Genomic DNA, 15,629 nt, shown 5'->3' on the forward strand with positions numbered 1-15,629 from the left:
ACCGGTTGCTGGCATGCCGTGGCCCGGTACCAAGTCCACAGACCAGGGGTTGGGGACCCCTGGAGTAGGGAGTGACACGATAGCAGTGTTGCAGTCTCTAAAAGGCCACAAAGAAAAGGGGGAAAGGCTATTTTGTAAAGCACCTGAAGACAGGAAAAGGAGCAACGGATGGAAATTAATCAAGAAGAGAACCAACCTCGGACTAAGGAGAAACTTCCTGACAGTGAGAACAATTCACCAGTGGAGCAACCTGCCTCCAGAAGTGGTGAATGCTCCAACACTGGAAGTTTTTAAGAAGAGACTGGACAGCCATTTGTCTGAAATGGGTACAGGGTTTCCTGCTTGACCAGGAGGTTGGGCTAGAAGACCTCCGAGGTCCCTTCCAAGTCTGATATTCTGTTACATGTGATAGCAACAACCTGTTCTAGATCAATACATACTATTTATCGCTCAACCCTGATATTTCAAAAGAAGCAGCAACTTGATATTCAAACATCTTTTCACAACACAACTCCCCTCCACCATCAAGCTGTTGTTGTTGTTGTTTTTCCAGCAAGGAAGACGAAGTTTTTCTTCCAAATAGTTTACTTTTCAAACCAAACTTTTTCCTGTCTAACGTTTCGGGGGAAGGAGTCGTCTTCCTTTTAATAAAGTAGCTTCTTGCCTCTTAATGTCTAACCACGGGACATTTTGAACAAGTCATTTATGACTTGTAAGACCCACCGTGCTGTTCTAACTGCTTAAACAGAAGGGTGGGGATGGGTGTGGCCTCGCCTAGAATAATGCCCTGAGACGGCATGAAGCTTGGAAGAAAGGGCAGGCTCCAGTGAATTGAATAAACCATTAAGTCATCCATTATTTTATTACATGATAAGGATGAGCTAATGGCACTCAGAAGTACAGGGCACTGAGATAAGCATGTGGCGCTATGCTTAGCCGATTTATAATCATCCTCAAGGCTAAAGGAAGCAAATTAAACACCCACAGCATCATTTGCATTCTTGTGACATAATGCTGATATGTGTGTGTGTGTGTGTGTGTGTTTGTGTCTGTTATGTGAGTTTGTGTGTGTGTGTGTGTGTGAGAGAGAGAGAGTGATACTTAGCACCCGTGTGGGCTCCTGGCGACTGCCTGGACATGTCCCTGCAGTTTTCTTGGCAAGATTTTAGGTGTGACTTGCCATTGCCTGCTTCCTGGGGCTAGAGGGAAGAACTGGCTCAAGATCACCCAGCTGGCTTTGTGCCTAAGGCAGGACTAGAACTCACAATCTCCCAGTTTCTAAGCCAGGTGCCTTAACTGGCTCTTCTTACTGGCTCTGATACCTTCCAGGTGAACATCTCAAATTCTTGACAGTGACAGGCACTAGAGAAGAATGCACAACAGCAACGCGGAAGCATTTTCTTCACACACTATGCCCACGGGAGAACTGGAATCAGCCCTTCTCGCTGTTTTCAAGATACGCTAAACTGGAAGGCATGTCAGATAAAATCCTGCCCTGTCACTACAGTCTCACTAAAAATGAAGTGAAGGTTTGGGGGCACATTTTTTCCCAGACAACGGCACAATTTTTTATTTTTATTTTTTAGAAAATAGCAAAAGGATGGATGCGGACAAGGAAGTGGGAAAAGCTGGCCCAACAAGACTAATGAATAAAGAGAAAAACCACATTAAAAATGACTTACATAGGGCTTATAGACAGAGTCTCTCCAAAACAACAACTATTGGTTAGCAGAAATTAAAAAAGAAACAGAAGTGAGGGGAACAGCAAAAAATATATTTTAATAATGTATATTAAAAAAAAACGAAACAGCAAGAGAACACAAGAGTGAAAATCACAAACCAAACCCTGTTTTTACAACTGGGTAAAACCAGAATTACACTCATCATTTTTATTTTTGTTGTTGTTGTTGTTTAAAGGATCTCACCTACCATAGCCCAACTCCTGCTTGCTTTAGCCCATACGGGTCCCCAATAAATTACCCCTGCAAAATGCAACCCCAGCAGAAAAAAGGGCTGCTCATCCTTAAATTATGGCCTGGGAAGTGATTTTTTTTCCACAGCACTGTCCTTTTAACATTCCTCTTGCCAGACACAAGGAATCAGGATCATACGTTAAGTTCCAGTTAAGTTGATTTATTGCTCAAGCCTATACACAAGAATCTAGTCAACTAACAGTCAGCACTATAAACTTGTGCTAGTTAAGAGTCAACAGAATTCAAGAGGGGTTTAACATGGGCCGCTGGTGGGAACATAAGGATCCCAGGTTGATTCCTCTCTTGACTCCGCTCCCAGACTCTGCCTCTCTTCCTACATCTCTATCTTTAAATGGTGCACATTTATAATACAACTTACAAAGCATTTGTGCCTGAATCGATTTGTTTTCTTCCCATCTCACTCATGTGGCTTTTGAGCGTTACTACTACTGAGCGGTGGCTCAGTGGGTTAGGACGCTGAGCTTGTCGATCAGAAGGTCGGCAGTTTGGCGGGTCGAATCCCGAGTGCTGCGTAACAGAGCGAGCGCCTGTTACTCGTCCCAGCTTCTGCCAACCTAGCAGTTCGAAAGCACGTAAAAATGCAAGTAGAAAAATAGGGACCACTACGGTGGGAAGGTAACAGCGTTCCGTGTGCCTTTGGCGTCTAGTCATGCCGGCCACATGACCACGGAGACGTCCTCGGACAAGCGCTGGCTCTTCGGCTTTGAAACAGAGATGAGCACCGGTCCCTAGAGTCGGAAACGACTAGCACACATGTGCGGGGGAACCTTTACCTTTACCTTTACATCTTCCAAAAGTTAACAGCAACTTTTTCTCCCGCTGTTTTCTCTTTCTTTTTGCCTAAAGCACCCGAAGTAAGGATGATTACGATAATGCAAGTTTTTCTTCCTCGGTGAAGGACGACGACAACAACAACAAAAATCCCCTACGAATTTCTCCTAGGGAGAATCCTTCTTCCTTTAGGAAGAGGGGAAAAAAAAAACCCTCTGGCAACTCACCTTTTTGGCAAAGTAATAGTGGGGCACCTCCATGCCAAGAAGAGACTGGTAAGTTGATGGCAACACAAAACTGTCTTGGAGCAGAAGGCCGTGCTCTTCGGTGCTGAAGAAAGATACTATCAGCGCATCCATCTGGAAGGGAAAATGGAGGATGATTTGAGCTTCACGGTGCAAAATCCTTGTTTTTATTTTTCGTTTTCACTTGGCAGAGGTCGCAGTCAAGAAACTGAAGGCGCCCTTGTTGCAGATGACTGAACTAAGGTCTTCCTCTCCTTCGATAGACCATAGTGTGCAATGTTCTACAATGCAGAACTGGGCAGCTCTGCCACTTCGGAATCACAGGCTTTGCAATTCAACGGAGAAACCTTTGGGAAAAATTTAACCCGAATTTCCTCCACAGAGAGTCCTCGACTTACAGCCATTTGTTTAGTGGCCAAAGTTACAACAGAAGCATTTTCAGCAGAGGCTGTCACTTAACGATGAGGGGGTGCATTCCATTCAAGCACAGAGGAATTATTACTTTTGCAGAGCCTGAAAAATGCACTTGGGAATAACAGGAGGAATCCAGGCCAATGTATATAACATGTGACATATAAAAAAGTTCCTATGTCCTATGACACTCCCCCCACAATCGAATTTTAAACGATTGCTGCTACAAGATTTTTGTGAACATCAGCTTTTCTTTCTTTTTCTTTTTTTTTTTTTTGGATGAAGAATGTCCCGAATGATCTTGAATATCATTAGGATCCTACAACAGCCAACTGAAGACTCTCACTGCAGAACAGCTGAGTACAATGTCAAAATAACCAGCTAAACAATCAAAACCTCAAAGGAAGATAAGAGGGGGGGAAATAACATACCGCATTTTCTGACGATTCTTGCTTCTTATCCAGTGGTTGTTGATTAGGGTCAAGAACTGCTTCACATACGAACAGCCTTGGTTCGTTCTGATCCCAGAAGTGACTTGTAGGGATTCGATTACATAGCACTGGATAGACAGAGGCGTTTTTCCTATGCAGGCAACAACAATCAAGGTGGGTAGATCTAATCAATAAACTTCATGTCCGGTTCCCCAACATCGTGCCACCTGTGGATTGGCTGGATTTCAAATGGACATTATGACTTTGATGGGAGTAGGAATATTGCTGGCTTGACTATACCGTTTAAGCAGGTTTTTCCCTTGACTTCCCTACTGTCACTAACCCCTAATACAAGTTTCCTTTCGAGACAATGCCTGCTACAAGAGTTCTGCTTTCTTGGGTGGTTAGCTTACACTTCAGCAGAACATATAAATATAATCTAAGCCTACCAATATTAGAAATATTAGCTATGTTAGCTGCCTTAAGATATTTATCAAAATAATAAAGGGGAAAATAAATAATCAATCATCATGCCCCGGACTAGGCTTCAAAATGAGAATAGAAATAGAAACAGAATAGAACAGAATAGGAAATGGGGAATAGAATAGAATAGAATAGAATAGAATAGAATAGAATAGAATAGAATAGAATAGAATAGAATAGAATAGAATAGAATAGAATAGAATAGAAATAGACTAGACTAGACTAGACTAGACTAGACTAGACTAGACTAGACTAGAATAGAATAGAATAGAATAGAATAGAATCTGGAAGGGACCTTGGAGATCTTCTAGTCCAGCCCCCTGCTTGAGCAGGAGAACCTATATCATCTCAGACAGGTGACTGTATAGCCTCTTCTTAAAAACTTCCATTGATGGAGCGCCCACAATTTCTGGTGGCAAGCTGTTAATTGTTCTCACTGTCAGGAAGTTTCTCCTTAATTCCAGGTTGCTTCTCTCTTTGGTCAGTTTCCAACCATTGTATCTTCTCCTGCTCTCTGGTGCTTTGGAGAATAGTTTGACCCCCCTCTTCTTTGTGGCAGCCCCTCAAATACCGGAAGACTGCTATCTCAGGAGTTTGAGAGAAGAGATCTGGCCCCAGAGGGGTGAAAGGGCTCTGCCCATGTTTAACCAGAGAGATGATTGTAAGGTGGAGCTTTCCATGGTCCTGCAAAGACCAGCTGGCCACCTGCTGCCTTGCCCCATTTTGTGCACACTACGGGCGGCTTGCAAAGATCAGGAAAACTGTGCAGATGTTTCAAAGCCAATGGCATCAAATTAAGCAACAGAACCATTGCCAAAGACCATTTTCCACTAGAAGAGAAAAAGAGATAATCTCTTCTCGCCCCCCCCCCTCGCCACCCTCCCAAAAAAAGAACAGGTTAATAAAAGGAAACACTTTTTGAGACTGCAAATTAATGCTAACAAAATAACCAATATAACAGAAAGATTCCTATGGGTTTGTGTCTGGCACACAGCCATAACCTAGCAGGGAAATATTCCACTAGGCGTACATTCCATTGAAAGCCATTCCAAGACGTTCATGTTTTCTTTGAATACGTTAGGACAGGGATAGGCAACCTTGGCTCTTTTGTGACTCGTGGACTTCCCAGAATTCCTCAGCCAGCACGGCTCACCTTGGAAACCTCTCCTTTTTCCCTCAGCATGGCTGGCTCAGGAATTCTGGGAGTTGAAGTCCACGAGTCATAAAAGCGCCAAGGTTGCCTAGCCCTGCGTTAGGATAAGCCTTTTTATTTCACAGTGACCCCTGCTGGATCTTTCATTTCAGATTAAGAAATGACATGTTTAATGGAATGGAATGGAATGGAATGGAATGGAATGGAATGGAATGGAATAGAATAGAATAGAATAGAATAGAATAGAATAGAATAGAATAGAATAGAATAGAATAGAATAGAATAGAATAGAATAGAATAGAATAGAATAGAATAGAAATAAAACCTCACCTTTCAGTCTCTTCTCCGAAGAGTATTTCCTTAGCATCTCTTTGTCGACCGGACTCAAAATCAAACAGGGTGATCGTGTCCATTTCAATGTCATAGAAACAAATTCTAGTGTCAAAACTGCCGTCAGGCTGTAACGATTAAAATAAAAGAGACCCAAACTGGGTGCAATGTTCCAAGTGTGGCCTTCCCAAGGCATTAGAAAGCGGTATTAAACAAAAGCCTTCAGGTTTTCCCGCAAAAGGTGAGGTTGTTCCGACTCACCTTGTTCAGAAGAAGGCTCACTTTGTTGCCGGTTGTGTTGCACTTCACCGACGCGATCCCGAGAGCGCCTGGAATCAGATCGGCCAAGGCCTTGCTATTGCAGTGCACCTTTGCCTCTCTGTGGGAAGACGAGAGACTTAACGTGTCACACGGACTCTCCTGCATTTTTGCTCCCCCACAAAACTGACCAATCAAAGACGGCCTTCCAATTGTCAGAAAGAGAAAGAAAGAAAGAAAGAAAGAAAGAAAGAAAGAAAGAAAGAAAGAAAGAAAGAAAGAAAAGTCAGAAAGAAAGGAAGAAAGAAAAGAAAGGAAGGAAGGAAAGACAAAGAAAGAAAGAAAGAAAGAAAGAAAGAAAGAAAGAAAGAGAGAAAGGAAAGAAAGGAAGGAAGGAAAGAAGGAAGGAAAGAGACAGAAAGAAAGAAAGAAAGAAAGAAAGAAAGAAAGAAAAAGAAAGAAAGAAAAGTCAGAAAGAAAGGAAGAAAGAAAAAAAAGAAAAGTCAGAAAGAAAGGAAGAAAGAAAAGAAAGAAAGGAAGGAAAAACAAAGAAAGAAAGAAAGAAAGAAAGAAAGAAAGAAAGAAAGAAAGAAAGGAAAGAGAGAAAGGAAAGAAAGGAAGGAAGGAAGGAAAGAGACAGAAAGAAAGAAAGAAAGAAAGAAAGAAAGAAAGAAAGAAAGAAAGAAAAAAGGAAGGAAGGAAAGAAAGAAAGAAGTCAGAAAGAAAGAAAGAAAGAAAGAAAGAAAGAAAGAAAGAAAGAAAGAAGAAGGAAGGAAGGAAAGAAAGGAAGGGAAGGAAGGAAGGAAGGAAAGAGACAGAAAGAAAGAAGGAAGGAAGGAAGGAAGGAAGAAAGAAAGAAAGAAAGAAAGAAAGAAAGAAAGAAAGAAAGAAAGAAAGAGAAAGCTTCATAACCAAGTTTTGTACCTGCGAGAAAGATCAAAGATTTTAAAGTGAGACATGTCGGTCCCCACCGTCAAGTAATTCCCGCAGACGTCCAGAGAGGAGGGGTTGCCTTCAGAGTCGGAGAAGGGCAGCAGCTGCTTCACGGTGCCCTGGGAGGAAAGAAAGCAGAAAGGTTGAACTCGGCCTTGGGGGTCCTTTGTGCTATCCTGACAAAGATCTCGGCAGCTCTTGGCAATTTTTCCTGGCCTGACGGATCACCAGGAACTACCAGGGAACAGGGCGACACGAGGGCAGTCTTCCAGCATTTGAGGGGCTGCCACAAAGAAGGGGTGTGTGTGTGTGTGTCAAACTATTCTCCAAAGCACCCGAGGGAAGGACGAGAAACAACGGATGGAAACTGACCAAAGAGAGAAGCAACCTGGAATTAAGGAGAAGCTTCCTGAGAGTGAGGACAATTAACCAGTGGAACAGCTTGCCACCAGAAATCGTGGGCGCTCCATCACTGGAGGTTTTTAAGAAGAGGCTGGACAGTCACTTGTTTGAAAAGGTACAGGTTCTCCTGCTCGAGTAGGGGGCTGGACTAGAAGACCTCCAAGGTCCCTTCCAGCTCTATTCTGCTCAGAAATAGCCTGCTGAGTAAGTAGTCCCCAACTTTCATTTAGCACATATTCAAAGCTACGATGGAACTGAAAAAAAAAAGCCTTGTGGCAGTCCTCTCACACTTCTCTCCGTTGCGATATTCCCCTCGGTCACGTGACGAAAATTTGGAGACTTGGCAACCCGTGCATTTGTGACAGTGGCAGCATCCCAGGGTCATCTGATTGCCATTGGCAATCTGTTAGTGTTACTAACAGTGTTACTAACAGTTGCAGTGATTTCACTTAACAGGGCCTCCTTAAGTAACACCAGCTGCCTGCAATTATTGCAGGTTCGAGTCCCACCAGGCTCAAGGTTGACTCAGCCTTCCATCCTTCCCAGGTAGGTAAAATGAGGACCCAGATTGTTGGGGGCAATAAGCTGACTTTGTAATAATGCCGCTTGGGGTGTGTGTGTAAGCCCTAACAAGCAGGCATATACATAGAATGAAGGCTACTGCTAAGCTTGTAAGCCGCCCTGAGTCTTCGGAGAAGGGCGGGATATAAATGGGATTAAAATAAATAAAAAATAAAATAAATCCGGGGCAAGAAAAAGTCATCAGATGGGGCAAACTCGACTAACAGCTGCCTTGCTGAAGCAATGGAAATTTTGGGATCAGCGTGGTCGTAGGTTGAGGATTACCTGTACGGTTCATTGGCCAGACCATATGGGCAGAACAGCCTTGTTCGAACTACAGACACAGTGGCATAAATCCAAAGCTATTTCCTCAGCCAGGTGGCTGTAAGCACCACCCTTTAAAGGCCGGCTTGCTTGCTTACTTGCCAGGTGCGAACTTGAACCCGGTTTGGCTCCACGGTGTAAAGGTTTTCTTCGTGCATAGCCAGCACGGGGGATTCACAGAGGAAAAAACCTGGAATGGTTCAAAGAAACGTTCTTACCACAGCCTGAATCTTTTTATGACTTGTACAACCAAGAGCTTCGTCCAACAGGCCGTAAGTTATACGAGTCCTGAAGGCCGTCCACAGAAAGAAAAGAAAATAGGAGTAATATTCTTTGCTTTAAGATATGATAAGATAATCTTTATTGCCATTTTTTTTCCTGGCGCATATTAAAAAAATGAAACTCTGATGCAACTCTCTAAATAGATAACTATACACATGCACGCACACATATACATATGAGATATGTATACACAAACACACGCACACACGTGTACATACACACACACATACACGCACACAATTAATCACAGTCCATTCGGAATACATTTTAGTGCAGAAACGTGCCTATTTTCACTTTTCTTGCCTCTTTTGATAAAAATCCAAATTATTGACATTCTATATTCTTTCCTAATAAGCACAAGATATTCCATTCCAATCCAGCCAGCCTACCTGCATTCCGTAAAGTGGCAGCGGAGAGTTCAAAGATAGAAACTTGCTTTCCATTCCAGAATGCCACAGCATCCTAAAAGGCGGGATCAAAAAGGTCGCTAAAAAATCCATTTTTCAAACTAATCCAGACTTCAAAATTTTATACTACTCCTCTAGGGCCAGCCAATATATTGTAATTTTTATATGGTATGCAGCCTTTTTTTTCCTTTCAGAAGCATTAACTTCCAGAGGAATTTTTCAAGGATAATAACAGCTCCTGCAGTTGATGCTACAATTCTGGCTGTACCCCGTATAAAACTGTAGAACTCCGCCTGGACTGAAATCTTTATTTTCTAGAAATGCCGCTTATTCAGCTTTGAGAAAGTTAAGTCTATTCATTTCAATTATTATAGCTTTTTGTTTTTGCTTTACCTTGCTGGGCACATAGGCAAACTGTTTTTCTAGGTATTGCTGTTTTCACTATTTGATTTCTATAGGTGCCCGTCTCAACAAGTGGCAGTGTCCATATCATTAGGTATCATATACTATACATTATACAAGGTACTGTTCTTGTTTACGACCTAGATTCACAGGGCTAGGCAACCTTGACTCTTTTAGGACTTGTGGACTTCAACTCCCAGAATTCCTGAGCCAGCCACGCTGAGCGGAAAGGGAGAGGTTTCCAAACTGAGCCAGGCTGGCTGAGGAATTCTGGGAGTTGAAGTCCACAAGTCATGAAGGGGCCATAGTTCCCCCATGCTGGCTCAGGAATTCTGGGAGTTGAAGTCCACGAGTCATAAAAGAGCCAGGTTTCCTTCCCCCGGCCTAGGCCTAGGCTGCTTTACGACTCGTGGACTTCAACTCCCAGAATTCCTGAGCCAGCCACGCTGAGGGGAAAGGGAGAGGTTTCCAAGCTGAGCCAGGCTGGCTGAGGAATTCTGGGAGTTGAAGTCCACAAGTCATGAAGGGGCCATAGCTCCCCCATGCTGGCTCAGGAATTCTGGGAGTTGAAGTCCACGAGTCATAAAAGAGCCAAGGTTTCCTTCCCCCGGCCTAGGCCTAGGCCGCTTTATGACTCGTGGACTTCAACTCCCAGAATTTCTGAGCCAGCCACGCTGAGGGGAAAGGGAGAGGTTTCCAAGCTGAGCCAGGCTGGCTCAGGAATTCTGGGAGATGAAGTCCACCAGTCCTAAAAGAGCCAAGGTTGCCTACCCCTAAGTCCTAGAACATAGAACATCATAGAACATTTATCAGAGTTGGAAAGAACTTCCAACTTAAATGGAGCATGTGCTCGCCCACTGCTTGCACAAGTGAGAATGCAGGCATATGCACTTGCTGGCTCTTTCTGCAGCCCAGCTGCAAACTCTTCACAACCCACAGGTTGGGGGAACCCCTGATTTAGTCCGACCCCCTGTTCTATACCATTTCAGGAGACTCCAGACCCTTTCATACAAAAGGCTCCAGCCCCTTTTCTTTTATGGTGGCTGATAACATGATCACATTCGTTTAAGCTTCCCTGGATACCCTTTGACACAAATAGGAGGGACAGCATGGAAATCTTTTGGGGTCCACATGAATATCCCTTAAAGAGGGAACTCACTGAAATCAACAAGGACTGAGTCCAGGGGAATAGATAGTGAAAACCACAACTAGTGCCTTAAGACTGGAGTCATTGGACTCATTCTGTACCTCATCCTCACCCCCAAAACCAAGACAGCGGGTACATTGATCTGATGGAAAATACCTTGGTGGCCCACACCCCGTTCACGTGCATATCGATACGGAGGTTATCCATCATTTTGCTGCTGAAGCTGGTGATATTGAACAAGTTGGGGGAAACCTGGACCACCGCCATTTGCTGGTGGAAGTGTGAAGCCATGGCTTGCTCCCTTAGGATGGCTACTGCATTGGTCAGGTTTACGGCCAGCAGATTCTTTTTTGAACTCCACTTGAAACAGGAGGAAGAGAAATACATTAGGATTCCCCCCCAGCCGGCATTTTGTTTAGAGGCTTGGGTGCTTTAAAGAAAACATTTTTTTTAAAAAAGACAAATATTGATTACTTCTTAGACTTCCTACTGTATCGGTTTTCATGTTCTGCTTGAGTTACTGTGATGTTGCACTGCACGTTGTAGGGAGGATAACATTTGGGGAATTAAGCAATCTCTATCTCTATCATGCTCTATCTCTATCATCTATCTATCTATCTATTTATCTGTCTGTCTGTCTGTCTGTCTATCTCTATCATCTGTCTATCTCTATCTATATATTTATCTGTTTGTCTGTCTGTCTGTCTCTGTCTATCTCTATCTATTATTTATCTGTCTATCTATATATTTATCTGTTTATCTGTTGTCTGTCTATCTATCATCTGTTTATCTCTATTTATATATTTATGTTTATCTGTCTATCTGTCTCTATCATCTATCTGTCTATCTATCTTTATATTTATGTTTATCTGTTGTCTGTCTGTCTATATCTATCTATCTGTCTGTCTATCCCTATCATCTATCTGTCTATATCTATACATTTATGTTTGTCTGTCTGTCTGTCTCTCTCTCTCTATCCATCCATCCATCCATCCAGCCATCCATATACTGTATCTATCTACTGTATATATGTTTAATGGTGTATAGGTAGCCCTCCACTTACAACCATTCGTTTGGTTGAAAAAAAATAATTATGACTGATCCTCACACTTATAACTATTGCACCATCCCCACAGTGACAGGATCAAAATTTGGGCGCTTGGCAATCCGTGTGTATTTACCACAGTTCTAGTCTCCAGGGTCTGGAAATTGCCATTTCAGATCTTCTCAGCTGGCTTGTGACCAGCAAAATCAATGGAGGAAAGCCAGATTCGCTTGACAATGTGTGATTTGCTTAACGACCACGGCAAAAATCTACAAATATCTACTCTTATAATAAAATAAATCAATCCAGGAGGAAGCCTTAAAAATGTGACATCAATATACCAAAAGGACTGAAACAAAAGCCCATGGTACACGTAGAAGGTATAGATGGCAGGGCCAAAAATCTGTCCAGCAACAGTACAGTCAAGCTGGCCAAATCAAATGCACTCTGTTTTGGTTATTTATGTAAGAAGACTGCACAGCCTACATCATTTGTTATGATTTGTCCACCATAATAGATCAAGAGAACAAGAACTACCATTGTTGTGTCTGTTAATTTAAGTGTATGTTGAACTTAAAAAGCAAACACGACTGTACTTTTCATCTACCAACGGTTAACGCCACATCCAAACAAACACTTCACCCAGAGCTCCCAACTAGGCATTATCTATTTTCTCACATTTCCAATGACTCTCTAATTTCCTTTCATTCTTATACCTGATTAGAAGGACGTGCTTTTTAAAAAAATCTATTTATTGAACCTAATTAATATCCCACGGCAATCAAACACTCTCAAACCTCACAATAACAAAGAACGTAATACCCAAAATTATTTATTTATTTATTTATTGATGGGATTTATATCCCGCCCTATCTCCTGAAGGACTCAGGGCGGCTCACAATACAACATATAATAAGTACATAAATCAAGATAAAATGAAAATTGAGAACATCAGTGCAATAAAAATTAGAGAATTTTAAAATGAATTAAAAATACTAAATATAAATTAATTGAAATGCCTGTCAGTCTAGGTCAGCTTGGTGGAACAGGTGTGTTTTGAGGCCGCGGCGAAAGGATTGGAGGTTTTGGGCTATCCGAAGCTCAGGGGGGAGCTGATTCCACAGGTCTGGCGCTCCCACAGAGAAGGCCCTCCCCCTGGGGGTCGCCAGCCGACATTGCCTAGCTGACGGTACCCTGAGGAGGCCTTCTCTGTGTGAGCGTACTGGACGATGGGAATTTGTTCCCGGCAGCAGATGGTCCTGCAAGTATCCCGGACCTAAGCCATGTAGGGCTTTAAAGGTAAGTACCAGCACCTTAAATCTCACCCGGAGGGCAACTGGTAGCCAATGCAGCTCACGCAGGAGGGGTGTAATATGGGAGTATCGGGAAGCTCCCATCACAACCCGTGCAGCTGCATTCTGCACCAGCTGAAGCCTCCGGGTGGTCTTCAAGGGCAGCCCCATGTAGAGAGCATTACAGTAATCAATACGGGAGGTAACGAGTGCGTGGGTGACTGTACGTAGGGCATCTCGGTCCAAAAAGGGGCGCAATTGGTATATAAGACGAATCTGGGCAAATGCCCCCCTAGCCACGGTTCCAATGTGATCTTCAAAACTGAGTCGTGAATCTAGGAGGACGCCCAGATTGCGTGCTTTATCAATGGGAGGTAACATCTCTCCTCCTATAGTCAGAGATGGAACCTCTTGGACTAAACGAGATGACGGTATGTACAGCCACTCAGTCTTGGCCGGGTTGAGTCGAAGCCTGTTTTCTCCCATCCAAATCTGTACCGCTTCCAGACAACGGGACATCACATCAAGGGCATCACTGGGTTGGTTCGGGGTGGAGATGAATAGCTGGGTATCATCAGCATATTGATGATATTTCACCCCGAAGCTACGGATGATCTCTCCCAGCGGCTTCATATAGATGTTGAACAGGAGGGGCGAGAGCACCGAACCCTGAGGCACTCCACAATTAAGAGGCCTAGGGCTTGACCTCTGCCCTCCTGCCAACACCGTCTGCGAACGGTCCGAGAGGTAGGAGGAGAACCAACGCAGAACGGTGCCTCCCACTCCCAGCCCCTCAAGACGAAAGCCCGCCAGAAAAGGTCTGTTTTCTTTTTTTTTTTTTTTTCATTTTTGGAAGGCGGATAATGTTGAATCTTCAACTAAGAGGCCCTACCATCCAATCTTAAACATCAGGGTTTTTCAACCTTGGCAACTTTAAGATGGGTGGACTTCAACTCCCAGAATTCCCCAGCCAGCAGGATCTTAAAAGTCGACAAGGTTGAAAAACACAGGTAGTCCTCGACTTGGGATCGCAATTGGGTTGGACATCTCTCTTGCTAAGCAACACTGTTAAGTGAGTTTTGCCCCATCTTACGACCTTGAATCACTGCCGTTGTTAAGCTAGTAACACGGTTGTTAAGCGAATCTGGCTACCCCATTGACTTTGCTTGTCAGAAGGTTGCAAAAGGGGATCGCGTGTCCCCTGGGGCGTTGCCGCCGTCATAAATACATGCCAGTTGCCAAGTGCCTGACTTTTGATCAGGTGATGGCGGGGGATGCTGCAAAAGTTGCAAGTCTATAAACCTGCCAGCCTTAAGTCACTTTTTTCAAAGGGCCGTTGTAACTTCGAACGTCCACTAACTAAGCGAATGTTCGTAAGTTGAAGGCTAGCTCTAGGTGATATCTCCTAATGGCCTCTGGTCTCTGGCGTGCACACCTGTGCAAAAAAGCTTCCACTGGGTATCCCTGATGGGGGAACTGCACCTTTTTGGCACTTGGGTGTTGCATGTCAGTAAGCCAAAGATAAGGATCAACTTGGTCTGTGATTTTTTTTACCTCGATTTGAATGATGTTCCCCTCAAGATCAGTGGGCGTCTGGAGTTTCCATCTGTCCTTGCCTTCCAGGGACCAGGAGGGCTGGCTGGAGAACAGCACTTTCCTCCACATAGCTATCCGCCCTTTATCAGTGCCAGCCGCTAGAAGACCTGTCAAATGGACCATACTGGATCTGGTCAATTTATGCTCACACGCTCTCGTTTTGCCCAACCCAGCCTTTCATCAAACCTCAGGATGAATGCAATAAAAAGAGAGGTGAAGCGTAGGAGAGGAACACGTCTTAGATGACCAGGAAAGGTTGATTTTCCCAATGGAAAATCAGTCACCACCTCCCAGGAATGTATAAATGTTGTTTATAAGAATCATTTCCCGCTTAACGGCAATGTAAGACAAAGGACCAATTTAAAGCAAGCGGTACCTGATTCCAACTTTACCATCTAAGGCCAGATTTTATGGGCAAAAGGGAGAGAAATAATCTAGTATTATTTCTCTGTTAAGAGAATCTATTACGAAACATGCAAGGAACATTCTAATTCGCATGGTACTAGTTAAAAGTTTATTCTTTCAACTAGGGCTCTCCAAACTTGGCAACTTTAAGACTTGTGGACTTCAACATCCAGAATTCCTCAGCCAGTTGAACTCCCCAAGTCTTAAAGATGCCAAGTTTGAAAACCCTTGCTTGCTTGCTTGCTTGCTTGCTTGCTTGCTTGCTTGCTTGCTTGCTTGATTTATTGTGAACATACAAAAGCAAATATTAGGTAGGGGACAACAGTAGAAAAAGGGAAAACAAAAAAAGTGTGAAGAAAGGGAGGGAACTCTGTTGTATTAAAATCAGACATTAAAATCAAATCTCAACTTTTTACATTTCTATAGTAGTAGTATGCGCTAGCCGTTTCTGTATCGGCAAATCAGTCTAATCAGTACAAACCCAAAATCATGATATCATTTTTTTTCCACCTCAAGCACAAAGTCCAGAAGCGGTTTCCAAGTAGAAACAAAAGGACTTGTGCTCTTTTCTTTGATCAGCGCAGTCAATGTGACCATTAGAACAATTAATAAGTGGAACAACCTGCCACCAGAAGTGGTGGATGCTCCAACACTGGAAGTTTTTAAGAAGAGATTGGACAACCATTTGTCCGATGGTGCAGGGTTTCCTGCCTAAGCAGGGGGTTGGACTAGATGACCTCCAACTTTTCTTCTTCTT

The 15,629-nt window shown here is 43.4% G+C and overlaps 1 protein-coding gene across 1 annotated transcript in view; it reads right to left on the reverse strand.

The window, feature by feature from the left end:
* The window catches only part of IFT140 (intraflagellar transport 140), a 75,569-nt gene that overhangs the window by 49,831 nt on the left and 10,109 nt on the right, over positions 1–15,629 (reverse strand). The window contains exons 9-17 of the mRNA XM_083372732.1: positions 14,426–14,574; positions 10,691–10,894; positions 8,968–9,040; positions 8,395–8,486; positions 7,001–7,128; positions 6,080–6,197; positions 5,819–5,946; positions 3,853–4,003; positions 2,993–3,124 (exon numbers count right to left, since the gene is read on the reverse strand). Of these exons, the coding sequence (XP_083228858.1) occupies positions 2,993–3,124; positions 3,853–4,003; positions 5,819–5,946; positions 6,080–6,197; positions 7,001–7,128; positions 8,395–8,486; positions 8,968–9,040; positions 10,691–10,894; positions 14,426–14,574 (1,175 nt within the window). The remainder of the gene's footprint in view (positions 1–2,992; positions 3,125–3,852; positions 4,004–5,818; positions 5,947–6,079; positions 6,198–7,000; positions 7,129–8,394; positions 8,487–8,967; positions 9,041–10,690; positions 10,895–14,425; positions 14,575–15,629) is intronic.

The sequence above is a fragment of the Vipera ursinii genome (genome assembly GCF_947247035.1).
Source record: "Vipera ursinii genome assembly, chromosome: 13".
Taxonomy (NCBI): domain Eukaryota; kingdom Metazoa; phylum Chordata; class Lepidosauria; order Squamata; family Viperidae; genus Vipera; species Vipera ursinii.